This window comes from Theropithecus gelada, chromosome 7b (assembly GCF_003255815.1).
Source record: "Theropithecus gelada isolate Dixy chromosome 7b, Tgel_1.0, whole genome shotgun sequence".
NCBI lineage: Eukaryota > Metazoa > Chordata > Mammalia > Primates > Cercopithecidae > Theropithecus > Theropithecus gelada.
This window is the reverse complement of record NC_037675.1, coordinates 19,085,174-19,105,681: the sequence shown is the minus strand read 5'-3', so window position 1 is coordinate 19,105,681 and position 20,508 is coordinate 19,085,174. Positions and strand designations below refer to the sequence as shown.

General features: G+C 48.5%; 1 protein-coding gene across 1 annotated transcript in view; it reads left to right on the top strand.

Moving 5' to 3' along the window:
- Nucleotides 1-900: 900 nt before the first annotated feature.
- Nucleotides 901-20,508, top strand: part of ADAMTS17 (ADAM metallopeptidase with thrombospondin type 1 motif 17) — a 370,865-nt gene continuing 351,257 nt past the window's right edge. The window contains exons 1-3 of the mRNA XM_025392032.1: nt 901-996; nt 1,408-1,778; nt 11,533-11,698. Of these exons, the coding sequence (XP_025247817.1) occupies nt 918-996; nt 1,408-1,778; nt 11,533-11,698 (616 nt within the window). The 5' untranslated portion in view covers nt 901-917. The remainder of the gene's footprint in view (nt 997-1,407; nt 1,779-11,532; nt 11,699-20,508) is intronic.

Sequence of the window (20,508 nt, the reverse complement as noted above, 5' to 3'; positions counted from 1 at the left end):
ATTCTGGCAGGAAAGGATCAACTCATTCTGTTATGGGAGACTCACGTTCAAGTCCAGGCTTTGGGACTCTGTGCCTCAGTTTCCTAACCTGTAACACTGAGTGCTGCCTCCCTCGGGGCGGGGGGATCCTGCTGTTAATAAGCACCAAGCCAGAAATCAGGACCACAAATTCTAGTCTTTGCTCCAACAGGAACTCTCTGGGTAACTTAAGCGTTTTTCCTTAAGCTCTCTCTCTTCCTCAGTTTTTCAATCTGTAAGAGGGTGTAAACATGCCTGTTGCACTGGATCCTGTGGGATTAAAGACGACAGGACGTGTGAAGAGTTTGGATAAACGCCGCGGATATAGCCTTCAGGTGCAAACTCAGGTGTGCGGGAAAGTGGACTGGGAGTCTTTCCAGCCACAAACAACTAAAACCTAACTTTAGATGTAAAGAGTATATGCAGTTTTGGATGAAACCGCTTGGCCGGGGCGATTTCCGGCCTATCTTCCCGGGAAACTGGGCAGCAGGCTGAGAGAAGATTTCCAAAAAATGAGGACAAGCTCTGAAGACCAGCCCCGCATCCTCCGGCTCTTCCAGGGTCGCACGGCCCTGGTCGGCTCCCGCGCGCCTCCTGGTGCCGTGTCCCTGCCACTGCCCAGAAACCACGTGTAAGAAAGTGCTGACAACCTAACTACGCACTATGGTTTCGACCCATCCCAACCAGTAGGGAAGGAGGAGGCGGGGCGGAGGAAAGCGAGGGCCCAATCCCCTCCCGCTTTCCGAGGGGAAGGCGGGGCTCGGGGTTTACCACGTTGGGTTTGTCCGCAGCGCTAATTACTTTTTCCAAAGGCTGTAGGGCTTCACTCCGGCTGGCGCCGCCGCCTAGCGCGCTCCTGCTTAGCCGCCACGGTCCGGGGGCTGCCGGTCCCGGGTACCATGTGTGACGGCGCCCTGCTGCCTCCGCTCGTCCTACCGGTGCTGCTGCTGCTGGTTTGGGGACTGGACCCGGGCACAGGTAGCGCCCCCTCCCACAGCCCTCTTCGCCCCGCATCCTGCGGCTACCTTCCCTGTGCGCTCTCGCGGCGTCCTGGCGGCCCTGGGGCGGCGGCGGGATGGCTGACGGCGCCGGAGCGGAGAAGACGCGGGCCGCTGCCGGAGTACGGGAATCGGGTGGCTCCGTGGCAGGCGCGCCGCCGCCGGGTCTCCGCTTTCCGATGCGCGGCGCCGTCCCGGGAAGTGCTCGGGCGGCTGCGCCGGAGACCCTCCCCGGGTGGCGCCGGCCAGCGTGGAGGTGCCGGGCGAGGGAAGGGAAGGCAGCGCCAGCTCCGGGTCGCTCTGTCCCCGCGCTGGCGCGGCTGGCGGCCAGCGGGAGGGCGGGCGTCCGGGCGGGCCCCGCCGCGCTGACGCGTCTCCTCTTTCCCCGCAGCTGTCGGCGACGCGGCGGCCGACGTGGAGGTGGTGCTCCCGTGGCGGGTGCGCCCAGACGACGTGCACCTGCCGCCGCTGCCCTCAGCCCCCGGGCCCCGACGGCGGCGACGCCCCCGCACGCCCCCAGCTGCCCCGCGCGCCCGGCCGGGAGAGCGCGCCCTGCTGCTGCACCTGCCGGCCTTCGGCCGCGACCTGTACCTTCAGCTGCGCCGCGACCTGCGCTTCCTGTCCCGAGGCTTCGAGGTGGAGGAGGCGGGCGCCGCCGGGCGCCGCGGCCGCCCCGCCGAGCTGTGCTTCTACTCGGGCAGTGTAGTCGGCCACCCCGGCTCTCTCGTCTCGCTCAGCGCCTGCGGCGCCGCCGGCGGCCTGGTACTGCCCGCTCCCCCTCCGGGTCGGCCCGTCGGGTCTGCTGCGGCTCAGGGTGGTCGCCGTGGAGGGTGGGGATGGGGCGCCTCTGCTGGAAGTCCAGCCTCCAGGGGAACCGGAGGGAACCTCCTGCCTTTCCACCTCTCCCCACCCCCCACCCCGGCTTTCGGTACCCACTATAGAGAAAGGGAGTGGGAGGGGCAGCATGGTAGTCCAGCGCCTCTGCGGCCGGTGGAACCCGTGCGTAGCTGGTTGCACGGGGTATACGCCGCCCGCCCTAGGGAGCGCAGATCTGGCAGGGATGAAACTGTCAGGGCTCTGGACAGAGGCGCCTTGGCCCCAGTGTAGACAGAGCACTGCATCTATACCGCTGTATCAGCCTGTATGTCACGGGAGTACCTGTGTGCGTGTAGGTGTTCTGTTCTTGGACGTGGTGTTGGGGGAGTGGGCTTTCACCTCCCTTCCTTTTGAGTCTTCTCTCTGTACCTGGAACAGGAAGTTTGGAGAGGTACCCAGGCAGGCCGCGGCTCACCCCGCTCTTCTTAGCTGAAACGTAAGAGACAGGAGAGAAAGGGTGTTTGTCTTTGGTTCCTTATACTATTAGTAGGCATTTGTCTGGTGCCCACCCACAACCAGGCCTGAGGGGTGCTTACATTGGTGATGAACCCTATTCCTGCCCCCAGGAGCTCCCTTGCTGTGGTAGTAACTTCCCCGCCCCCAAGTCCCTGGCCTGTTGCATTTGAGGCACCCATAACAGGTACTCCCGGGGGCCGGGGGGTTCTTGTGTGCACTTGCCCTGCCTGTGCACACACTTGATCATGTGGCTACACTGGTGCCCAGACGAGCACTCAGCTTCTCCATCGTGCCCTGAAAGCAGCACACATGGCCAGCAGATGGGCTGCCCCCAGCGAAGCTTGGTATGGACCCAGAGCATGAACCGCAGGGATGCTCTTTGTCTTCTGTCTTGACTGGCCTCTTTGGAGGCAGTTTCTGATATTAGTTTGTGTCTGTCCTTCCCAGGCACAAGAAACTCCTCCCCACATTTCCACCTTTTCTTGTGCCGCCATCTGGAATTCTCCAGCCCTTACAGAGTCTCTGGCAAATCCTCGAGAATCTACGAAGCCAGAAGACCTGGGGGTGCAAGGTGTTATGTAAGACCTCTCCTTTCTTCCCAGTGCTGTGGGTATCTCTGGGTATAGTTTCCTAGCTCAGCCTGGCTCTCCTTTCAGGAATTTTCTGAATTCTGATTAGGGTATGATCTGCTTCTGCTCAGCTGGGAAAAATAGGCAACTTTGGTGAACCAAGGAAAGTGATATAGACCCTTGGAGGGGGCCTGGTAGGAAGGAGCTAATGTGGACCTGGGGGCAGGGAATGTGGACCTGAGGCAGGGAATGTGGGCTGTGGGCAAGGAGGCTTAAGTAGGAGTGAGAAAGGCTCAGATCACTGTAGGGCTTGGGTCAAGGCTGTATCATGTTCTGGGAGGGACTGGAAGGCCCACATCATTTTTCCTGTTTTTGCCAAAGTGTTTAAAGTCTAAGTCACATCATTGTACTGTACATGGAAACATCTGAATCCCATTTGCTGCGGTTTAGTGAGATTCTGTAGAGGTCAGAGTTTATACTTCTTGGTGTAAAGTTTCCAGCAAGGAGCTATCTGTGAAGGAGCCGAGGTGGAAAGCTGGATAACATTGATTTAAAATCCTCGCAGAGTGAGGGCTGGGCCCTTTCATAGATGGCATCTCAGCCAGCTTCTCAGCAAGACTGTCCTTCCCTTCAGCACCATGTGAGGGTGCTGTGCTTTAGATAAAGGAACCCGGCCAACAGGCTGAGTTCAGTGTGTGCCAGTGGCGGGTATACCTCTAAGACTTCAGCTTTTAAATTCTGTTGTTTAGTCTGCCTTGTTCATCCCATTCATGTGAGCTGGACATTGGACACTTCCCCCTCCGTACATGTTGAAGGCAGGAGGGAAGAGACAATGGGGTGACTTGGAGGTGGATCCCTTGCTTGCAAGGTGGCCCTGAAAGTGTAAAGAAAAGAAAGCAACAGAAACTTGGGCTAACCAAGTTTGCATTGCAGACTAGCTTTGACTTTGGTTCTCAGTTCAGGCGGCTGGTGATGTTGTGTTAGTCCCTGTTGACCGTGGTGGAAGCTCTGTGAAGTGGAGACGTGGAGTTTTGTGTGTGTATTTGCTACGACAGTCTCGGCTATAAGGTGTGGGAAGGGAGGCTATAAGTGGATGATTTTTGGTGGCCGTGGATGAGGAGCATTTCAAAGTGTCCTTGTATCTAAAAATGAGGAGCAAGAGTCGGCAAACTTCTTTGAAGGATCAGATAAATATTTTAGGCTTTGTGCACCACATAGCCTTTGTTGCAGCTGCTCAAAGCTGCCCTTTTAGTGTGAAAGCAGCTACAGCTATGGAAGGCATACAAGCGAATGGATGTGGCTGTGTTCAACAAAACTTCATTCCGGATGTTGAGTATCATGTTAATTGCTGGTAAGTCCCACTGTATCGAACATCTCCTAAAGGGCTCAGCAGAGAGTGTTGAGTGCCTGGGCTGGGGGCACACAGGTTCTGTTCCATGTTGCATGGAATCTGTGCTGTTTATCTCCAGAGATGTTTGCTGTTTAAAGGAGATGCATTATTATAATAGATCATTCCTTAGCTGTTTAGGGGCCATGGAGAGTAAAGCACCTGTTCCATTTTTGCTCCTTCTTTTGACAGCAGACAGTCATGGGCCTGCGGCGTTCCTTTCTTAGTGTCTTATCTTGAAAAGCTGGGCCAACTGCGCTTTTTGCATCTTCAAAGACTATATAGACTTAAGTATTGATTGTTTTCTGTTTATGCTTCTTCATTGTATTTACATTTCCAAGAGTCTTTAGAGCATAGGCTTTTTGGAAGTGTTTTTATGAGCATATCATTTCAAAGCATGAACTTTAGGTGTATGAGGAGGGCCTTTCCACTCCTCAAGAATTTATGTAAGTTCGGATCAACTGCCTCTGTGACCAGGACCGGATCGTGGAAGGCCAGTGGAGTTGGAATCAGGCTGAACTTCATAGGTAGACAGGCTAGCAGAGAAGGCACTTCAAGATCAGTATGAGTGTCAGGCTGTGAAAAGAATCTGTGCAGCTTGTCCAAAGTGAGTGGCTGGAGGGCTTGTTTTAGGAAGAGTGAACGAGAGGAGGGGATGGCTGGAGGCCCCTGCTGTCGGGTTTGGTCTGCCGAGCAGTGGCCATCCTTCCTTGGATGATACTCACAAAACTTGGGAAGGCCTCCCACTGGAATGTGTCCACCCCTTCTTGGCCAAGGCTGTGGCCTGCCAGGGGCACACTGTGAGATGGGGAGACCGGACAGACCACCAGGGAGCTCTGGGCTGCAAAACATTAAGCCATAACCGCTTTCCAGGGCACCTTGAAGGACTGTGAGAAGGTCAGGGATCCTCCTACCATAGCTCCTCTGTTGTCACAGCCACATGCTGTAGGACTCTTATTTGGAATCACTGGGGTCAACCTGGTGGCCCAGCTCATCCTCACTCCGGCTGGTCAGCCTGACTGCAGACCATGTGTCCATGTTGGTAGCACGTCATTTGTGGGACATAGGACGTTCATAGTTCTGTACAGCTGTTCCAGTCCACTAGAGAACTTTTAGAGAATGCTCACCTCTAATTTATAGGGGAGCAAGTGTAGTCCAGGTAAGAATAGATGGGGGCAGCCGGGTGCGGTGGCTCACGCCTGTAATCCCAGCGCTTTGGAAGGCCAAGATGGGCAGACCACTAGCACACGAGTTCAAGACCAGTCAGGCCAACATGGTGAAACCTCGTCTCTACTAAAGATACAAAAAATTAGCTGGGCATGGTGGTGGGCGCTTGTAATTCTGGCTACTCGGGAGGCTGAGGCAGGAGAATCACTTGAACCTGGGAGGTGGAGCTTGCAGTGAGCTGAGATCCCACCAATGTACTCCAGCCTGGGCGAGCTCAGCCAGCTGATGAGTAGGCAGCTTAGGTTAGAAGTGTTGAGGACCCCACTTTTAAGAGGGCAGCCTGCGTTTGCATGACTCCTGTGATGAAGAAGCAGGTTTGGGATGTTACTACCTCTCTCTTTAGAAAAGAGTTATCAAACCCTTTTGATTGATTTATAAAATTGCCCAGCTTTATAATGCAGCCTCACTCAATGGAGAACAGCTGAGTAGGAATTAGTCTTGTCAAAAATGATATGGTGTGGAGACCCATTGGAAGGGACTGCATTAGAATACATCATTATATTGAGACAGGTCTGAGGAAAGTACGTAGTCCTAAGTGATTACCTAGTATTGCTGAAGAATTGCTCGTGTGCAGAATAAATATATTTGGAGAATACAGAGAATACAAAACACATATATAGAACTTTGTAAAAAGAAACAATTGAGTGGATGTTAAGGGGCACTTTGGCAGGAATCGAAGAAGGGCAAAGACAGTTTCGTGAAGTTTGGAGGCATGGAAGTATTGGAGGGAAGAACTCAGAAAGTTCTAAGGCCTCTGGCTGCCACCTCTGGAACAACATTCCTGTGGCCTCATGGTGGCTTCTCTTCACACCCCTTTGTCCTCTCCAGCACTGCATACTCTTGTGTTCCTCCTGATTGTCCAGGGCTTCATCCAGCTGCAGCTCTCCAGGCTGGGCTGACTCCTCTTAGGATGCCAGGCACTGACTGCTTCTGCACCAAGCTCCCCAGTAGCATCGCCTAGGACACATATTGGATTTTCCCACTTTGAACTTTTGTTTAGTTGACAACATTTTAAAAAAAATGAAAAAGAAGTAAAAGATGGGATGATGAACTGAAGCGGTTTTCTTTGACTGATTGCATTCTTGGAGCTTATTTCCTAAACTCTGAAATACTGCAGTTGCCTGATCTTGGATGTGTGTGGTGGGGAAGATGTTTTTTGCAGCCAGTACATCTGAGGGAACCATGCAGAGTCGTTGGTTAACTTTTCCCTGGACCTGCTTCTGTGCACAGGTCCCCAGATGCATGGTCACATTCTTGCTTCTTAGGAAATGAAACCGTATGGCCATTCAGAGCTGCGATCTTGAGCAAGTCATTTAAGTCCTTTGAACCTTTCTGCCTGCAGCCATACAGGGGTAAATAACATGGGCCTTGCAAGGCTGTTGATAGAATGGAAGAAGATAAAGTCTGTGAAATCATTTAGTGAGAGCCTGGCACATTAAGGCATTAAAAACAGGCTTCTTCTCTTGCCCTGCAGGCTGTTCCCAGACTTTTCCAGTTATACATCAGCTGATCAGTCATCGCTGTTGCCTGAATGAGCCGATCATTATCACACACCTGCCATGTGCAGGATGCTCTGGTAGGCTGCCCAGCAAGGCTCAGAGAGAAAGACAATGCAGGCCCTGTCTGGGAAGACAGTCCCAGCCTCCTGGAGGAAGGTGCGCTGGAGCCTGGAACTAGGCAGGGCGGGGTTTCAGGGAGGGAGAAAGGTAGGCTTCAGAATCCAGGAGGGAGGAGTGATGGAAAAGGCACTGAGGCCCCATTGTCCTGAGATAAGGGACCCATGAGTGGATTGGTGGGATGGTTGTTTTAAGGGAGAGATGGGGGTAGAGGAACTGAACTGGCAGGCATGTGGATTAAATGGGGCAGGTCTATGGGTGCCAACCAAAGGCATTTGGACTTTATCCTAGAGCAGTGGTTCTCAGCCTTGAGCCCACATTACAGTCCCCTGGAGGGCCCGTTAAACTGATGGCTGGGCCCCACCCTGGAGTTTTTGATGTAGCAGGCCTGGGGTGGGCCTGAGAGCTTGCATTTCTCGCAAGTTCCCCAAGGGATGCTGATGCGGCCATTCTGGGAGGGCACTCTGAGGGTCACTGGCTGAGAGGCAATGGAGGATGGGTGGTTGGGGAATCCTGGGGAGGACTGGAGGAGAGGAGCACTTAGGGCAGGGAGGTGACCAGGCTCAAGCCTCCAAGGCAAGCCTCAGAAAGGAAGGAAGTCCACAGGAGAGGGACTCTGAAGGGCAGGCTGGCAGTCCGTTTTGGCTGGCTGACACTGACTAGTGGTCTGAAAGGGCTGACACTGAAGTGAGGGACCCTGACATTACTGAGGAGAGGCCTGCTTTGGGAAGAAGACCAAGCATCTGTGCTCAGGCATTTCATATTTGAGGTGGCGGCAGCAGGACTGGGGGAGGGGCCCTCTGGGTGATGCCTCAGAAGGGGTGCAGGTTGGGAAGCCCCGCATGGCTGTGTTGTGTGGGGGAGGCTTCTTTCACGGGAAGAGGTGCATGCCCACCGGAGAGTCAGAGGCAGGGCGGGAGGATCTGCAGTCACACCGTGGCTTTTTCTTCTTGGAAGCAGGTTGGTCCCTACAGGAAGCAAACTCACCACCCCTTTGGCCCCATCCTCTCAACCCATCTTGACCTAGAGAAGGAGACCTAAGACCCACTCCTGTTAACTGAGGAGCCGCAGACTCCTGAAGAAAGGCAATTCCGTTGCCATCTTTGTGGAATCATGTGACTTTGTCCCCTCCCACAGAGGCATGCTGCTTTGAAGCATATAGGAGAGACTTTCTCTGTTATCTTAACTGCATTTTCTGAGTGAACTTGTGCTAACATTAGGTGATAAAAACGGCTGTGTCTTTCACACTCTCCACACTGCAGTGAGAGCTAGTCCTGCTTCAGGCAGGAGGTGGTGTGGAGTGAACAATACCTGATTTACAACTCTGTCTTAACAGAACCCTTCAAAGCAAGTACCCACAACAAAGAGAGTTGAAAGGTAACCACTCACAACTGCTGAAATATCAAGTTATTGCCTGATCCATTTTATTTGACCCACACTTCTTTAGTATAGCATACCAAATCCTGCAAAACTTAAGATTTCTCTTTTAAGAGCACCATTTCATTGGGGGCTTTGTTATATCCCTTAAAACCAAGGGGCCTGAGGGTTGCCGGTTCTGTCTGCCATAGGCATTTATTTCTACACAGTTTGTCTCTTTGGAGGACGGTTGCAGGCCTCCTGTATTTAAGGCACAGGCTCATTGCTGGTATTTCTTTACCACCATCAGTGGGACAGAAGAGGCCTTGGACAAACATTTCCCTGAGTCTCCCCTCTCCACATAGATGGTGACTGCAGGAGTCACACAGATCCAAGAAGCCCTGCTCAGCTCTTGGGGCCACGTGCAGTGGTGGGCTAGAAGCAAGGGTAGTGCGCAGAGCTCCATGGAGGAAAGCCCGGGTTCCAGATCCGAGGACCTCTCTACATGGAATCAAGGCAGTAGGTGTCCAGGGTCTCCAGCACCCAGTTAAACGCTAGGACGGCGCTTCTCAACCCTGGCTACACATTGAATTTTCCTGGTCACCTTTGAAAACATATCAGTTCCTTGGGCTCCACCCTAGATATTCTGATTCACTTGGCCTGGAGTAGGGCTGAGGCATCAGGAGTTTTCAAAGCTCCCCAAATCATATCAATATGTAGCCGGGGATGAGAAGCCCTGAGCAAGGGGGTTGCAGGCAGTCCTTACAGGTAACTGCATTTTCAGTCACATATTTTCTTTTTGAGTTACTGTTATGTGGCAGTCATTGGCAAAAACAGGAGTAATAATTCTGATCTTGCCTCAGTGGAACAAACCGTTAGGTCGTGAAAGTGTCCTATAACATGCGGTAGTGGGCTGGAATTTAAGAGTGCAGGGGGCTGCAGGGAAGGGGGGTTTATTTAGGGAAGAGAGGAGTCAGGGAGAGAGAAGGAGGGCTGGTGGGTATTTTGGCATAAGACTGCGTGTAATGCACAGGTGGCACTTCTCAACAGGACGTTTGACCACTGGTGGTGTGCTGACAATGGCAGTGTTAGAGACGCTTGAAGGAGGCTAGGGACAGTGAGGGAGGAGGAGGCAGGGCCCTTCCTCATGCTGGTTCCCAGGGTGAGGGCCCTGTACAGCCCCTCCCTGCTGGTGCTACTCCTGGCCACATCCCTGCTTGAGGTTGGAGCCCAAGAGGGCAAGTGGCTGCCAGGTTGAGGACCCACTAGTCCCTTTATCCATCATTCCCCAGCATTGCTGTTTTCTTCCTTAAGTTTATAGAAACCAGCACATGGGGTCCCTGAGAATTGTAAAGAAAAACCTTCCCTAAGGTGCCAAGTGATGCTTTGCATGTATATATGAGTGTGTCTGTGTAGGATTTCTCACCAAGGTGAGATCTCCCTGTCTTGAAAAACTTGTTCGGCCTTAGAACTAACAGCTAACGGCTTTTTATACCGGCGTTTGTGAATACAAACTCTAGACTGAACGAATAAGAACTGGCTTTGAAAGTGCTAGATTGCGGGGAGGGGTTTGACCCACAGCCAGGGTGTTTCCACGTGAGTCCAGCCCCTCATTAGAGTGAAGCGTATCCTCTAGGGAGCAGGGGTTTCCTCCCACGCGGGGCTGCATCCCACGCGCTGTGCCGTACCCTGCCCACCCTATCTTGACCGCGGAAGTTTTCAGGTGTTCTGCACCGAGGCTGCGTTGTGCACAGCTATGATGGAGCTCTGCAGATCCCACTGTGGCCACCCTCTTCCATTTCTTCGGTTTCCGTAAAGTTTCCTAGTGAACAAACTCAAGTTTTCACTTTAAAGGAGAGGGAGGAAAGCTGTGCTCTCCTGCAGGTCATGCAGTGCCACTTTGAGACAGTTTTATTTGGGCAGTAAACTCTTTGAGTTGTTCTTGGCAAAAGTTCTAATGAAATGGAAACCTTGAAATATGCTTAGAGCGGTAAGTATGGCCTCACCCTGTATCTTGGGGATGCAAGGTTGCAGGCGATCTTATTAGTTGATCTGATGTACTTTCCAGGAATCTTGGTACCGGTGCATCCTTTCAGAACGTAGAGGGGGTCTATCTCATTTGGCTTAAGTGAGCTTTATACTTGAGCCTGGAGTTAGCTCTGCGTGTGGGAGGGAGTGCTGCTTCTCCAAGTGTGGTCCCTGTATTACATGGGACCTTCTTAAAAATGCACATTCTTGGGCTCCAGCAGGACCTCCAGGTGATTTGGGTGCACGCTAGGCTTTGAGAACCAATGTGTGTCATGGCTTTTGAAAAGTGAGGGTGGAAGAGGGAGACAAGAAAGGATATCGTGACCCCCTGAGACTCATCCCCCAGATCTCCTGAATCTGTGCAATCAAAGGCAGTTCAGGATCGTTCCCAGGAGAAGGGGATGGTGACTGCATCGATCAGTGTACAAACCAGGTCCTCCCCTGGCCCTGCCTGGGTTCGATTTCCTTGAGAAATTTACCATTTTGATTCCACATAAGAAGGGAAACTAGCAGCAGGTGCCTGGGGAAGGAGGGCAAATTGTTTTGATGCTGTCAAAACAATACTACCATTACTTTTAATATACCCAGGATAAGATACATTTTTCCATTAGGAATATAAATATCATTCCCAACTATTTCAGTGTTGCCTCCCAGGTGGACTTTTGTGAGGATGATTTTTAAAGTAACTTAAAAAATAATTTTAAAATAAAAAATTTGATAATGAAGTAGTTCATCTTCTCTGAAAGGCAACATGGAAAATGGATGTTGTTGTGCCTGTCTCTGTACCCCCACCCCCAACGCAGCTGCTCTGTGGTATGTTTGTAAGTCACACAGAAGCTCACTCTTGGGCTCAGGTAAATCTGACCAATTTGCAAAGAAAAGAGCCCAGACATGGAACTCACACCTAGGTGACCTTGCCTGCTCCTCCGGCAGTGGAGGGAGCCATGGGCATGTGTGAATGAGGATGACCGACATTGCGTTTCCTTCTCCTTTCTGGACAGGTTGGCCTCATTCAGCTTGGGCAGGAGCAGGTGCTAATCCAGCCCCTCAACAACTCCCAGGGCCCATTCAGTGGACGAGAGCATCTGATCAGGCGCAAATGGTCTTTGACTCCCAACCCTTCTGCCGAGGCTCAGAGATCTGGGCAGCTCTGCAAGGTTCTAACAGGTGAGTCAGGGCAGCAGCATGACCGGCTTAGAACACACGCAGAGCCTGCATCCTTTGTGTGTCTCCAAGTGCACTGAAGCCACGTGAGTGAGAACTTACCTTCCCCTATATTTCAAAAGCTGTTTTATTGCCCTAAGACCACTTCCTTTTCCTTTCTATGTGTCTTAGTGTCAGCAGCCCTTTGAAAAAGTCATCGTTTTATTTCTGCAAGGAACCCATGATCTCTTTCATGCAGTACCTCAATTTTATATATCAAGAGCAAGTTGAGGTCCAAAAATCCTCTAGGGCTTATTGATCAAACCCCAGGTTTGTAGCCAAGCTTGGATGAGAATTCCCTCCTCCTGGTGCCCTGACAAGGAGCTCACTCTTAATAATACAGTGCTCCTGAGTGCTGGCTGCACTAATTAAAGCTACCTGGGACGCCTCTGAAGCTGCGATTCTTGCAGTGTGGCCCTTGGGCCAGCAGCATCAGCATCACCTGGGAACTTGTTAGAAATGCACGTTTTCAGGCCAGACCTGTGAATCAGAAACTCTGGGGGAGGGTCCAGTAATCTCTAGTTTCATGGGCCCTCCAGATGTGTGCTAAAGTGTGAGAACCACTGCTTTAAAAAATGCCATGCACTGGCTTGTCCCCCAGCATCCTGATCTTTTTTAGTCTGGGGTATGATTTGGGTTCCAGTGTTTTTAAAAGTGATTTTAATATGCAGTGTAGGGGGAGAACCTGGGGCTCTTATACTCTGGGTCTTTCTTTGAGCATCCTTAATGTTGATTACCCATCACATGTTTAAGAACATTTCATGGGGCTGCAAATGTCTCCAGATGAAGTTGGATCACAGGTGGCATTTCCTCCCAGGAGATCGTGGGACCCCACTGCTGACTTCTGGGGGCTGTGCTTCTGTAGTTTAAAGACTTATCTTTGTATGAAAATGCAGTGTGTCTTAGTTTAGTATTCTGGTGATATTGGAAACAATGGGTCTTGGTTTAGTATCCTGGTGACATTGGGAATAAATTATGTGACTGCTTTAGAATTACCTTGTTATTTGCAAACAAGTTTTGCAGTTGAGCTCAGTTGCTGTGTGTGGACGTGATGGAAGTAGGTTGACTTTCTCCTTAGCCTAGTCTGGGTGGGCAGGGTGGGTATTAGAGGTGATTGTGCTGGATAGAGGGCATCTCTGAAACCTCAGGAGAGCTTTGAGTCTCAAATGGAGTCATTAGGGTTTTTCTGTTTTTTTTCTGCATCCTTACAAAAGTAAGGAGGACCAAATAAAATTACTAGTACCTAAAAAATACCATTTAATAGGAAACAGGGTCTTTGGTAAGTCTAATGGTTGTGTGTGGGCTTGATGTCAGTATGGCTTTTTTTTTGGAGACACGGTGTCACTCTCTCACCCAAGTTAGAGTGCAGTGGTGTGATCATGGCTTGCCACAGCCTTGACCTCCTGCGCTCAGGTGATCCTCCCTTCTGAGTAGCTGGGACCACAGGCGTGCACCACCACACCTGGCTAATTTTTGTTTTGGTAGAGGTGGGGTTTCGCCATGTTGCCCAGGCTGGTCTTGAACCCCTGGGCTCAAGTGATCCTCCCGCCTTGGCCTGCCAAAGTCCCGAGATTATAGGCATGAGCCACTATGCCTGACCCTCCCCACTGTGCTATTTTTAACCTGAGCCCCTGACTCTACCTCGTTCTGTCTTGACGTACCGGCGCAGAGACAGAGAGATTTCTCTACGGCAGTGGTTCTCAGTCCTGGGTATACCTTGGCCTCACCTGGGGAGCTTTAACAACTCCTCACGCCTGGGTCCCACCCACAGAGAACCACTTTAATTAGACATCCTGAGGACATCTGGCAATGTAAAGGCTCCCAGGTGGTTCTGATGTTCAGCTGGTATTGAAAACCACATCACTAAGGACTGTTAAACCTGAGGAATAGCACCTGTGGGCCATCAGGAGTGGATTTTCCCATTTGAGCACCTTCAAGCAGGGCCATGCAATGAAACAAAGGATAAATATGTCTTCTCACTGTTCCCTCTGCTCACGCCTCCGTTCATCAGCCGCTAGTCCATGGTCAGAACTCAGCATGCTTGTAGATGAGATAATGGGATGTTTGTCTAATGACCACCTTCCATCCTCTTTAGTCGTGTGATACTGAGGATCACTGACAACATGATAAATGGTGCTTGTGTTTGCCTTTTTGTCCCTAAGAAGAGTTTTGAGGCATTCTTTTGATAGACTGTTTAGCCTTTAATGAGGAAATAAAATTAACAAAACCAGGGTGGGGTGGATGTGATGGAAAAAGTTAAAACAAGAGCAGCCATTCAAGACTGTAGGGAGAAATTTCTGAACTTGCTTAAAAATATAATCTCTCCTTCCCTGCTCTCAAACCTTGCATCAGCTTGCTTTGAGCAGGCTGTAATGTGCATATTTAAGGTTGTGCCAGACTCAGGGTCTGCGCTACTGAGGAACACAGACGCAGAGGAGAGTTACATATTTTGCTTCTGGTCCTTCTTGCATTGCATGAAATATTCAGTAAATGTGGCTGTCCTGAGAAGGACAACGGGCCTTTTAATAGGCTGAGCTAATGAGCAGTCAGTTAGGCCCTATCTCGTTTGGATTAGCTTTCAAACATCAGGAGTTTAGAAATCAGGAAAATTAAATTTACTGGGACATCTGCAAAGTACATTCTTGAAGTTTCCTAGAAGTTTCCTAATCTTTCCTAGAAAGATTAATCAGGTTAATCCAAGATTTCCCATGGGAACGTGCTCTTCCTGGCTGAACATGGCAGCCATAGGTTTCATGCCCTGTTGTTGACCCTGTGTTATGATAGCCTTGAACATGGTCTGAGAGTAGCCTTGTCTGCTCTTGCAGGTGAGGAGGAGTCTGAGAAACTTCCTCCGTGAAGCCCTCAGTGTACTTGAAAGGTGAATCCAGGTGCGCCGCTGTGCTGATCAGGATTTTATGTCCGAGCAGGGGTGGGGGCTAGAAGGACTGACACAGCAAAGGCCACCTGGGAAATGTTTCTTTCCCTTGGACACTACTGAGGTTGCATTTCTAGTGGTCTTTGGGGCTTCAGGCGAGGGGACAGTCTGATCCTGTTTCCTACATTGCTTCTAATTTTGGGGGCCTGATAAACTGATCCATAAAATAGCACTCCAGGTTGGAACTTGGCAAACTAAAATAGTACCTTGGATATTTTGAAATGTTCCTTGATTTTTTAAACAGTTATTTTGACTTCAAACCTTTTAATCTTCCTTCAGTGCTTATTTTAATTTCTCCATTATGATTCAGTTTAGAATCTTCCTTCCAGCATTTTCATGCTCTTAAGTAACAATATGAATCTTCCTCTCTTCACCCGTGGTGTATTTCACATGTATATGGTAGTAGGTGAAATAGAAGAGTAATTTTCCATTAACATTTGCAACATAGGAATCCCACTGATATGCTGAGCGGTGGTGAGCTCATTGGAACGTGATTTTGCCTCCAACTGTGGTTTCTGTGAAGCACTGATGTCTACTTTATAGGTTAAGTTCTGTTATCATTATCTTAAAAACTCATGGTGGTTATTTTCTAGTGTTGTCTTGTTCATTTATAACATTATAAAGGTAATGTCAATGAGTATTTGATGGATACGGTAACTCTTTAGAAACTGTGTATTGCTAATTTATGCAAGAATTTGCATGTATAATACGTGTATATCCTCTGTAATGTGCAACTGGTCAGGTCTTGTGCTTTGTACCAATTATGCCTAGTGTTCCATCATTGGAACACTAAGCTTGTGGAAGTTGTTTATACCCTACTGCTCAAGGTCATTGCCAAGGTCTGAGTTTTCACAAAAAAAATTTGCAACCTCAGGCATAAATGGGTTAAGATTCATTTGGTTGGAAATGACAGAAATCAAACTGGCTTAAACACTAAAGACATCATTGACATTAGTTCATGCAGCTGACGAGTAAAGCAGGAGTTTGGACGTCAGGTAACATTTGCCCAAACTTCACTTCTCTGCAGTTACTTCTTTGTATGACACCCTTGTGTCCTCACCTGGCTCCTCTTAGGGTGACAAAGAGGCAGCTAGGATGAGGAGGTCAGCCATTCTGTTTAATTGGGATTTGAAGTGGTTTGGCTTGGATTGGGTTTGCCACTAGCTGCAAAGGTTTATGGCAGGCTTAGGTCTCTCCCCATATAGAGCGTAGGTGCCAGTACTCACGTGACTATGCAGCTACCACTCTGTTTCCATTCCTGTCCTGACTTCTACCAGCCATCACACACTTAGAAGTCTGGAGTAGATTTAGAACATCTCGAATCCAGGTGTAATCCATTATTCCAGCCTACACAGTTAACATTTGGCTGTTTCATCCTTATTTCCACAGCTTAGATGCTAATTAGCTCCTCATTCCACCTGTGCCCCAGGGATAACTGTAGCTGCTGATCTTTGCTCAGCAAGGGCTCCATCCCTCTGAAATTTGGTTCCTCTACACTTCTTTGAGACCTTAGCTCTCCCAGTGGATAAAATAAAATATGATTTTGTAGTTCATCTGGTGTTCTTTGTTGTAAAAGTGGTAGTTGGAGTCTTTCCTGTCCTTCTATATCTTAACTGGAAGCAGAACCTAAGAGGAATGGCATTAAATTGCTACTTTGAGTTTTTTCAGGTTAATATTTTAAATATTTATTGGCATATAAATGTTAACTCTGTAAGTAGACATCAGTAGTTTAAGAATTATTCTACAAAGAGAAAAAAGAACCGTGGTAGAGGCCCAATTCTGTTTCCCTTTGGTGTTATTCCAGAAAAAGAGTCCCTTAATATCTCTGCACCTCTGTATTTGGAGCAACAGAGGCTGCTCCAAAGCACCACAGACCTGGGGGCGTAACAGAAATTTATTGTTTTGTTGGTATTTGTTATTCACAGTTCTGGAGGCCGAAAGTGTGAGATCAGGGTGTTGACAGGGTTGTTTCCTTCTGAGGCTATGAGGAAAGGATCCGTTCCAGGCTTCTCTCCTTGGCTTGTAGATGGCTATTGTGTTAGTCGATTTGTGTTGCCCTGAAGGAATACCTGAGGCTGGTTAATGTACACAGAAAAGAGCTTTATTTTGGCTCAGAGTTCTACAGGGTGTACACAAAGCATAGTGCCAGTATCTGCTTCTGGTGTAGCCTCAGGAAGCTTCCAATTGTGGAAGACGAAGGGGAGCCAGCCAGCCTGTCACATGGTGAGAGAAGGGAGCAAGTGAGAAGGAAACAAGAGAGAGAGTGAAGAGGTGAGGGTCTTTTTAAACAGCCAACTCTTGCATAAACTAATGGAGTGAGAACTCACTCATCACCATGGGGATGGCACTAAGCCATTCAGGAGGGATCCACCACCTCCCTCTAGGCTCCACCTCCAGCATTGGGCAGCGTGTTTCATTATGAGATCTGGAAGGGACACCCATCCAAACTGTATTGGCCGTCTTCTCCATGTGTCTTCACATGGTCTTCTCTCTGTGCATGTCTCTGTTCAGATTTCCTCTTAGGAGGATCCCAGTCATTGGATTAGAGCCCACTGTTGTGACTTTATTTTAACTTAGTTACCTCTGTAAAAACCCTATCTGCAAATGCACACATATTCTAAGGTCCTGGGGGTTAGGACTTCAACATAGGAATCGGGCAGGATTCTGGGGTAGTGGGCGGGGGTGTGGTGCACAGTACAGGCCACACAGCCTCTGTTTTCTTACCTGCACCATGGGATGGCAATGCCTGTTGTAGGATAATTGAGGAGGAACGCCGAGAACCAGGGGTGCTGTAACCACTTCCAGCCACTCTGGGAGCATGTTCAAGAGAACTCTCATAAATGCTAAAAGGTAAAAATCACATTTACAGGAAACTATAAATGGGCCACCCAAAGGGACCTTGTCTGCAATGATAGACACCATCGTTGGCTGGTCAGCTATTCAGTTATGCTCTTGATAAACATTTGAGGGACTGTGTAACCTCAGGCAAGTTAGAATGGTGCCAACCTCTCTGAGCTGCTGTTTCTTCCTAATGTCATCTACCTCTTAGGGCTTTTGTGAGTATTAAATGAGGTAATACAGACTTGCCACTTAGGGCCAATCCATGTTGGCTATTGCTGCAGCTGCTGTAGTTATAATTCACCTGCTCATTTTTGACTATCGACACCACTTCAATGCCCTTGTTCTGTATTAAGTCAGGGAGAGAGAGGCACTACAGAGCACTGAGCTGGGAGCTAAAGACTCTTATTAGTATTCTTGAATCTGTCATTCTTGCCTCTTGAGCAAATCCACAGGGAAATCAAGGAATCTTAGTATTTGTAGACAGAGAGTTGCACTTTCAGGTCATATGCTAAGTTTCCCTACTCATTGACCCTCCAGACACTGGTCAGATTTGCATACTATGGCGAACATGACATAGTATGGTCCTTGCCTCCAGAGAACTTAGGGTTTGGTGGGGGAGATAGGCAGTAAAGACATAAATGAATGTAGCAGGTATAAATTATTTTGAGTTATGAGATATTTACAACAGGCAAAACACAAAACAGAAACCTATGTATCCAGCATTCAGACTTGATCTATGTTAACATGTGGTCAGATTTGCTTCAAAGTTTTTTTCTTTTATTTGTTTATTTATTTGTTTGTTTGAGATGGAGTCTCACTCTGTTGCCCTGGCTGAAGCGCAGTGGCGTGATCTCGGCCCACTGCAACATCTGCCTCCCAGGTTCAAGTGATTTTCCTGCCTCAGCCTCCTGAGTAGCTGAGACCACAGGTACTCACCAGCACGCCCGACTAATTTCTGTATTTTTAGGAGAGACAGGGTTTTGCCATGTTGGCCAGGGTGGTCTTGAACTCTTGACCTCAGGTGATCTGCCCACCTTGGCCTCCCAAAGTGCTGGGATGATTTCTTCTCTTTTTTTTTTGAGAGAAATGAACATTTATGGATATGACTGATGGCGTTCTTACCCCCTGTCATGGCTCTGGCTTATTCCCTGGAAGCAACCACCAGACTGACCTGACATAGGGGAACCCTTCCTTTCCATGTTTTTTATACTTTTTTTTTTTTCTGTTTTTTTTTTTTTTTTAAATTTATTTATTATTATTATACTTTAAGTTGTAGGGTACATGTGCATAACGTGCAGGTTTGTTACATATGTATACTTGTGCCATGTTGCTGTGCTGCACCCATCAACTCGTCATTTACATCAGGTATAACTCCCAATGCAATCCCTCCCCCCTCCCCCCTCCCTATGATAGGCCCCGGTGTGTGATGTTCCCCTTCCGGAGTCCAAGTGATCTCATTGTTCAGTTCCCACCTATGAGTGAGAACATGCGGTGTTTGGTTTTCTGTTCTTGTGATACTTTGCTAAGAATGATGGTTTCCAGCTGCATCCATGTCCCTACAAAGGACACAAACTCATCCTTTTTTATGGCTGCATAGTATTCCATGGTGTATATGTGCCACATTTTCTTAATCCAATCTGTCACTGATGGACATTTGGGTTGATTCCAAGTCTTTGCTATTGTGAATAGTGCCGCAATAAACATACGTGTGCATGTGTCTTTATAGCAGCATAATTTATAATCCTTTGGGTATATACCCAGTAATGGGATGGCTGGGTCATGTGGTACATCTAGTTCTAGATCCTTGAGGAATCGCCATACTGTTTTCCATAATGGTTGAACTAGTTTACAATCCCACCAACAGTGTAAAAGTGTTCCTATTTCTCCACATCCTCTCCAGCACCTGTTGTTTCCTGACTTTTTAATGATTGCCATTCTAACTGGTGTGAGATGGTATCTCATTGTGGTTTTGATTTGCATTTCTCTGATGGCCAGTGATGATGAGCATTTTTTCATGTGTCTGTTGGCTGTATGAATGTCTTCTTTAGAGAAATGTCTGTTCATATCCTTTGCCCACTTTTTGATGGGGTTGTTTGTTTTTTTCTTGTAAATTTGTTTGAGTTCTTTGTAGGTTCTGGATATTAGCCCTTTGTCAGATGAGTAGATTGCAAAAATTTTCTCCCATTCTGTAGGTTGCCTGTTCACTCTGATGGTAGTTTCTTTTGCTGTGCAGAAGCTCTTTAGTTTAATTAGATCCCATTTGTCAATTTTGGCTTTTGCTGATGTTGCTTTTGGTGTTTTAGACATGAAGGCCTTGCCCATGCCTATGTCCTGAATGGTACTACCTAGGTTTTCCTCTAGGATTTTTATGGTATTAGGTCTAACATTTAAGTCTCTAATCCATCTTGAATTAATTTTCGTATAAGGAGTAAGGAAAGGATCCAGTTTCAGCTTTCTACTTATGGCTAGCCAATTTTCCCAGCACCATTTATTAAATAGGGAATCCTTTCCCCATTTCTTGTTTCTCTCAGGTTTGTCAAAGATCAGATGGCTGTAGATGTGTGGTATTATTTCTGAGGACTCTGTTCTGTTCCATTGGTCTATATCTCTGTTTTGGTACCAGTACCATGCTGTTTTGGTTACTGTAGCCTTGTAGTATAGTTTGAAGTCAGGTAGCGTGATGCCTCCAGCTTTGTTCTTTTGACTTAGGATTGTCTTGGAGATGCGGGCTCTTTTTTGGTTCCATATGAACTTTAAAGCAGTTTTTTCCAATTCTGTGAAGAAACTCATTGGTAGCTTGATGGGGATGGCATTGAATCTATAAATTACCTTGGGCAGTATGGCCATTTTCACGATATTGATTCTTCCTATCCATGAGCATGGTATGTTCTTCCATTTGTTTGTGTCCTCTTTTATTTCACTGAGCAGTGGTTTGTAGTTCTCCTTGAAGAGGTCCTTTACATCCCTTGTCAGTTGGATTCCTAGGTATTTTATTCTC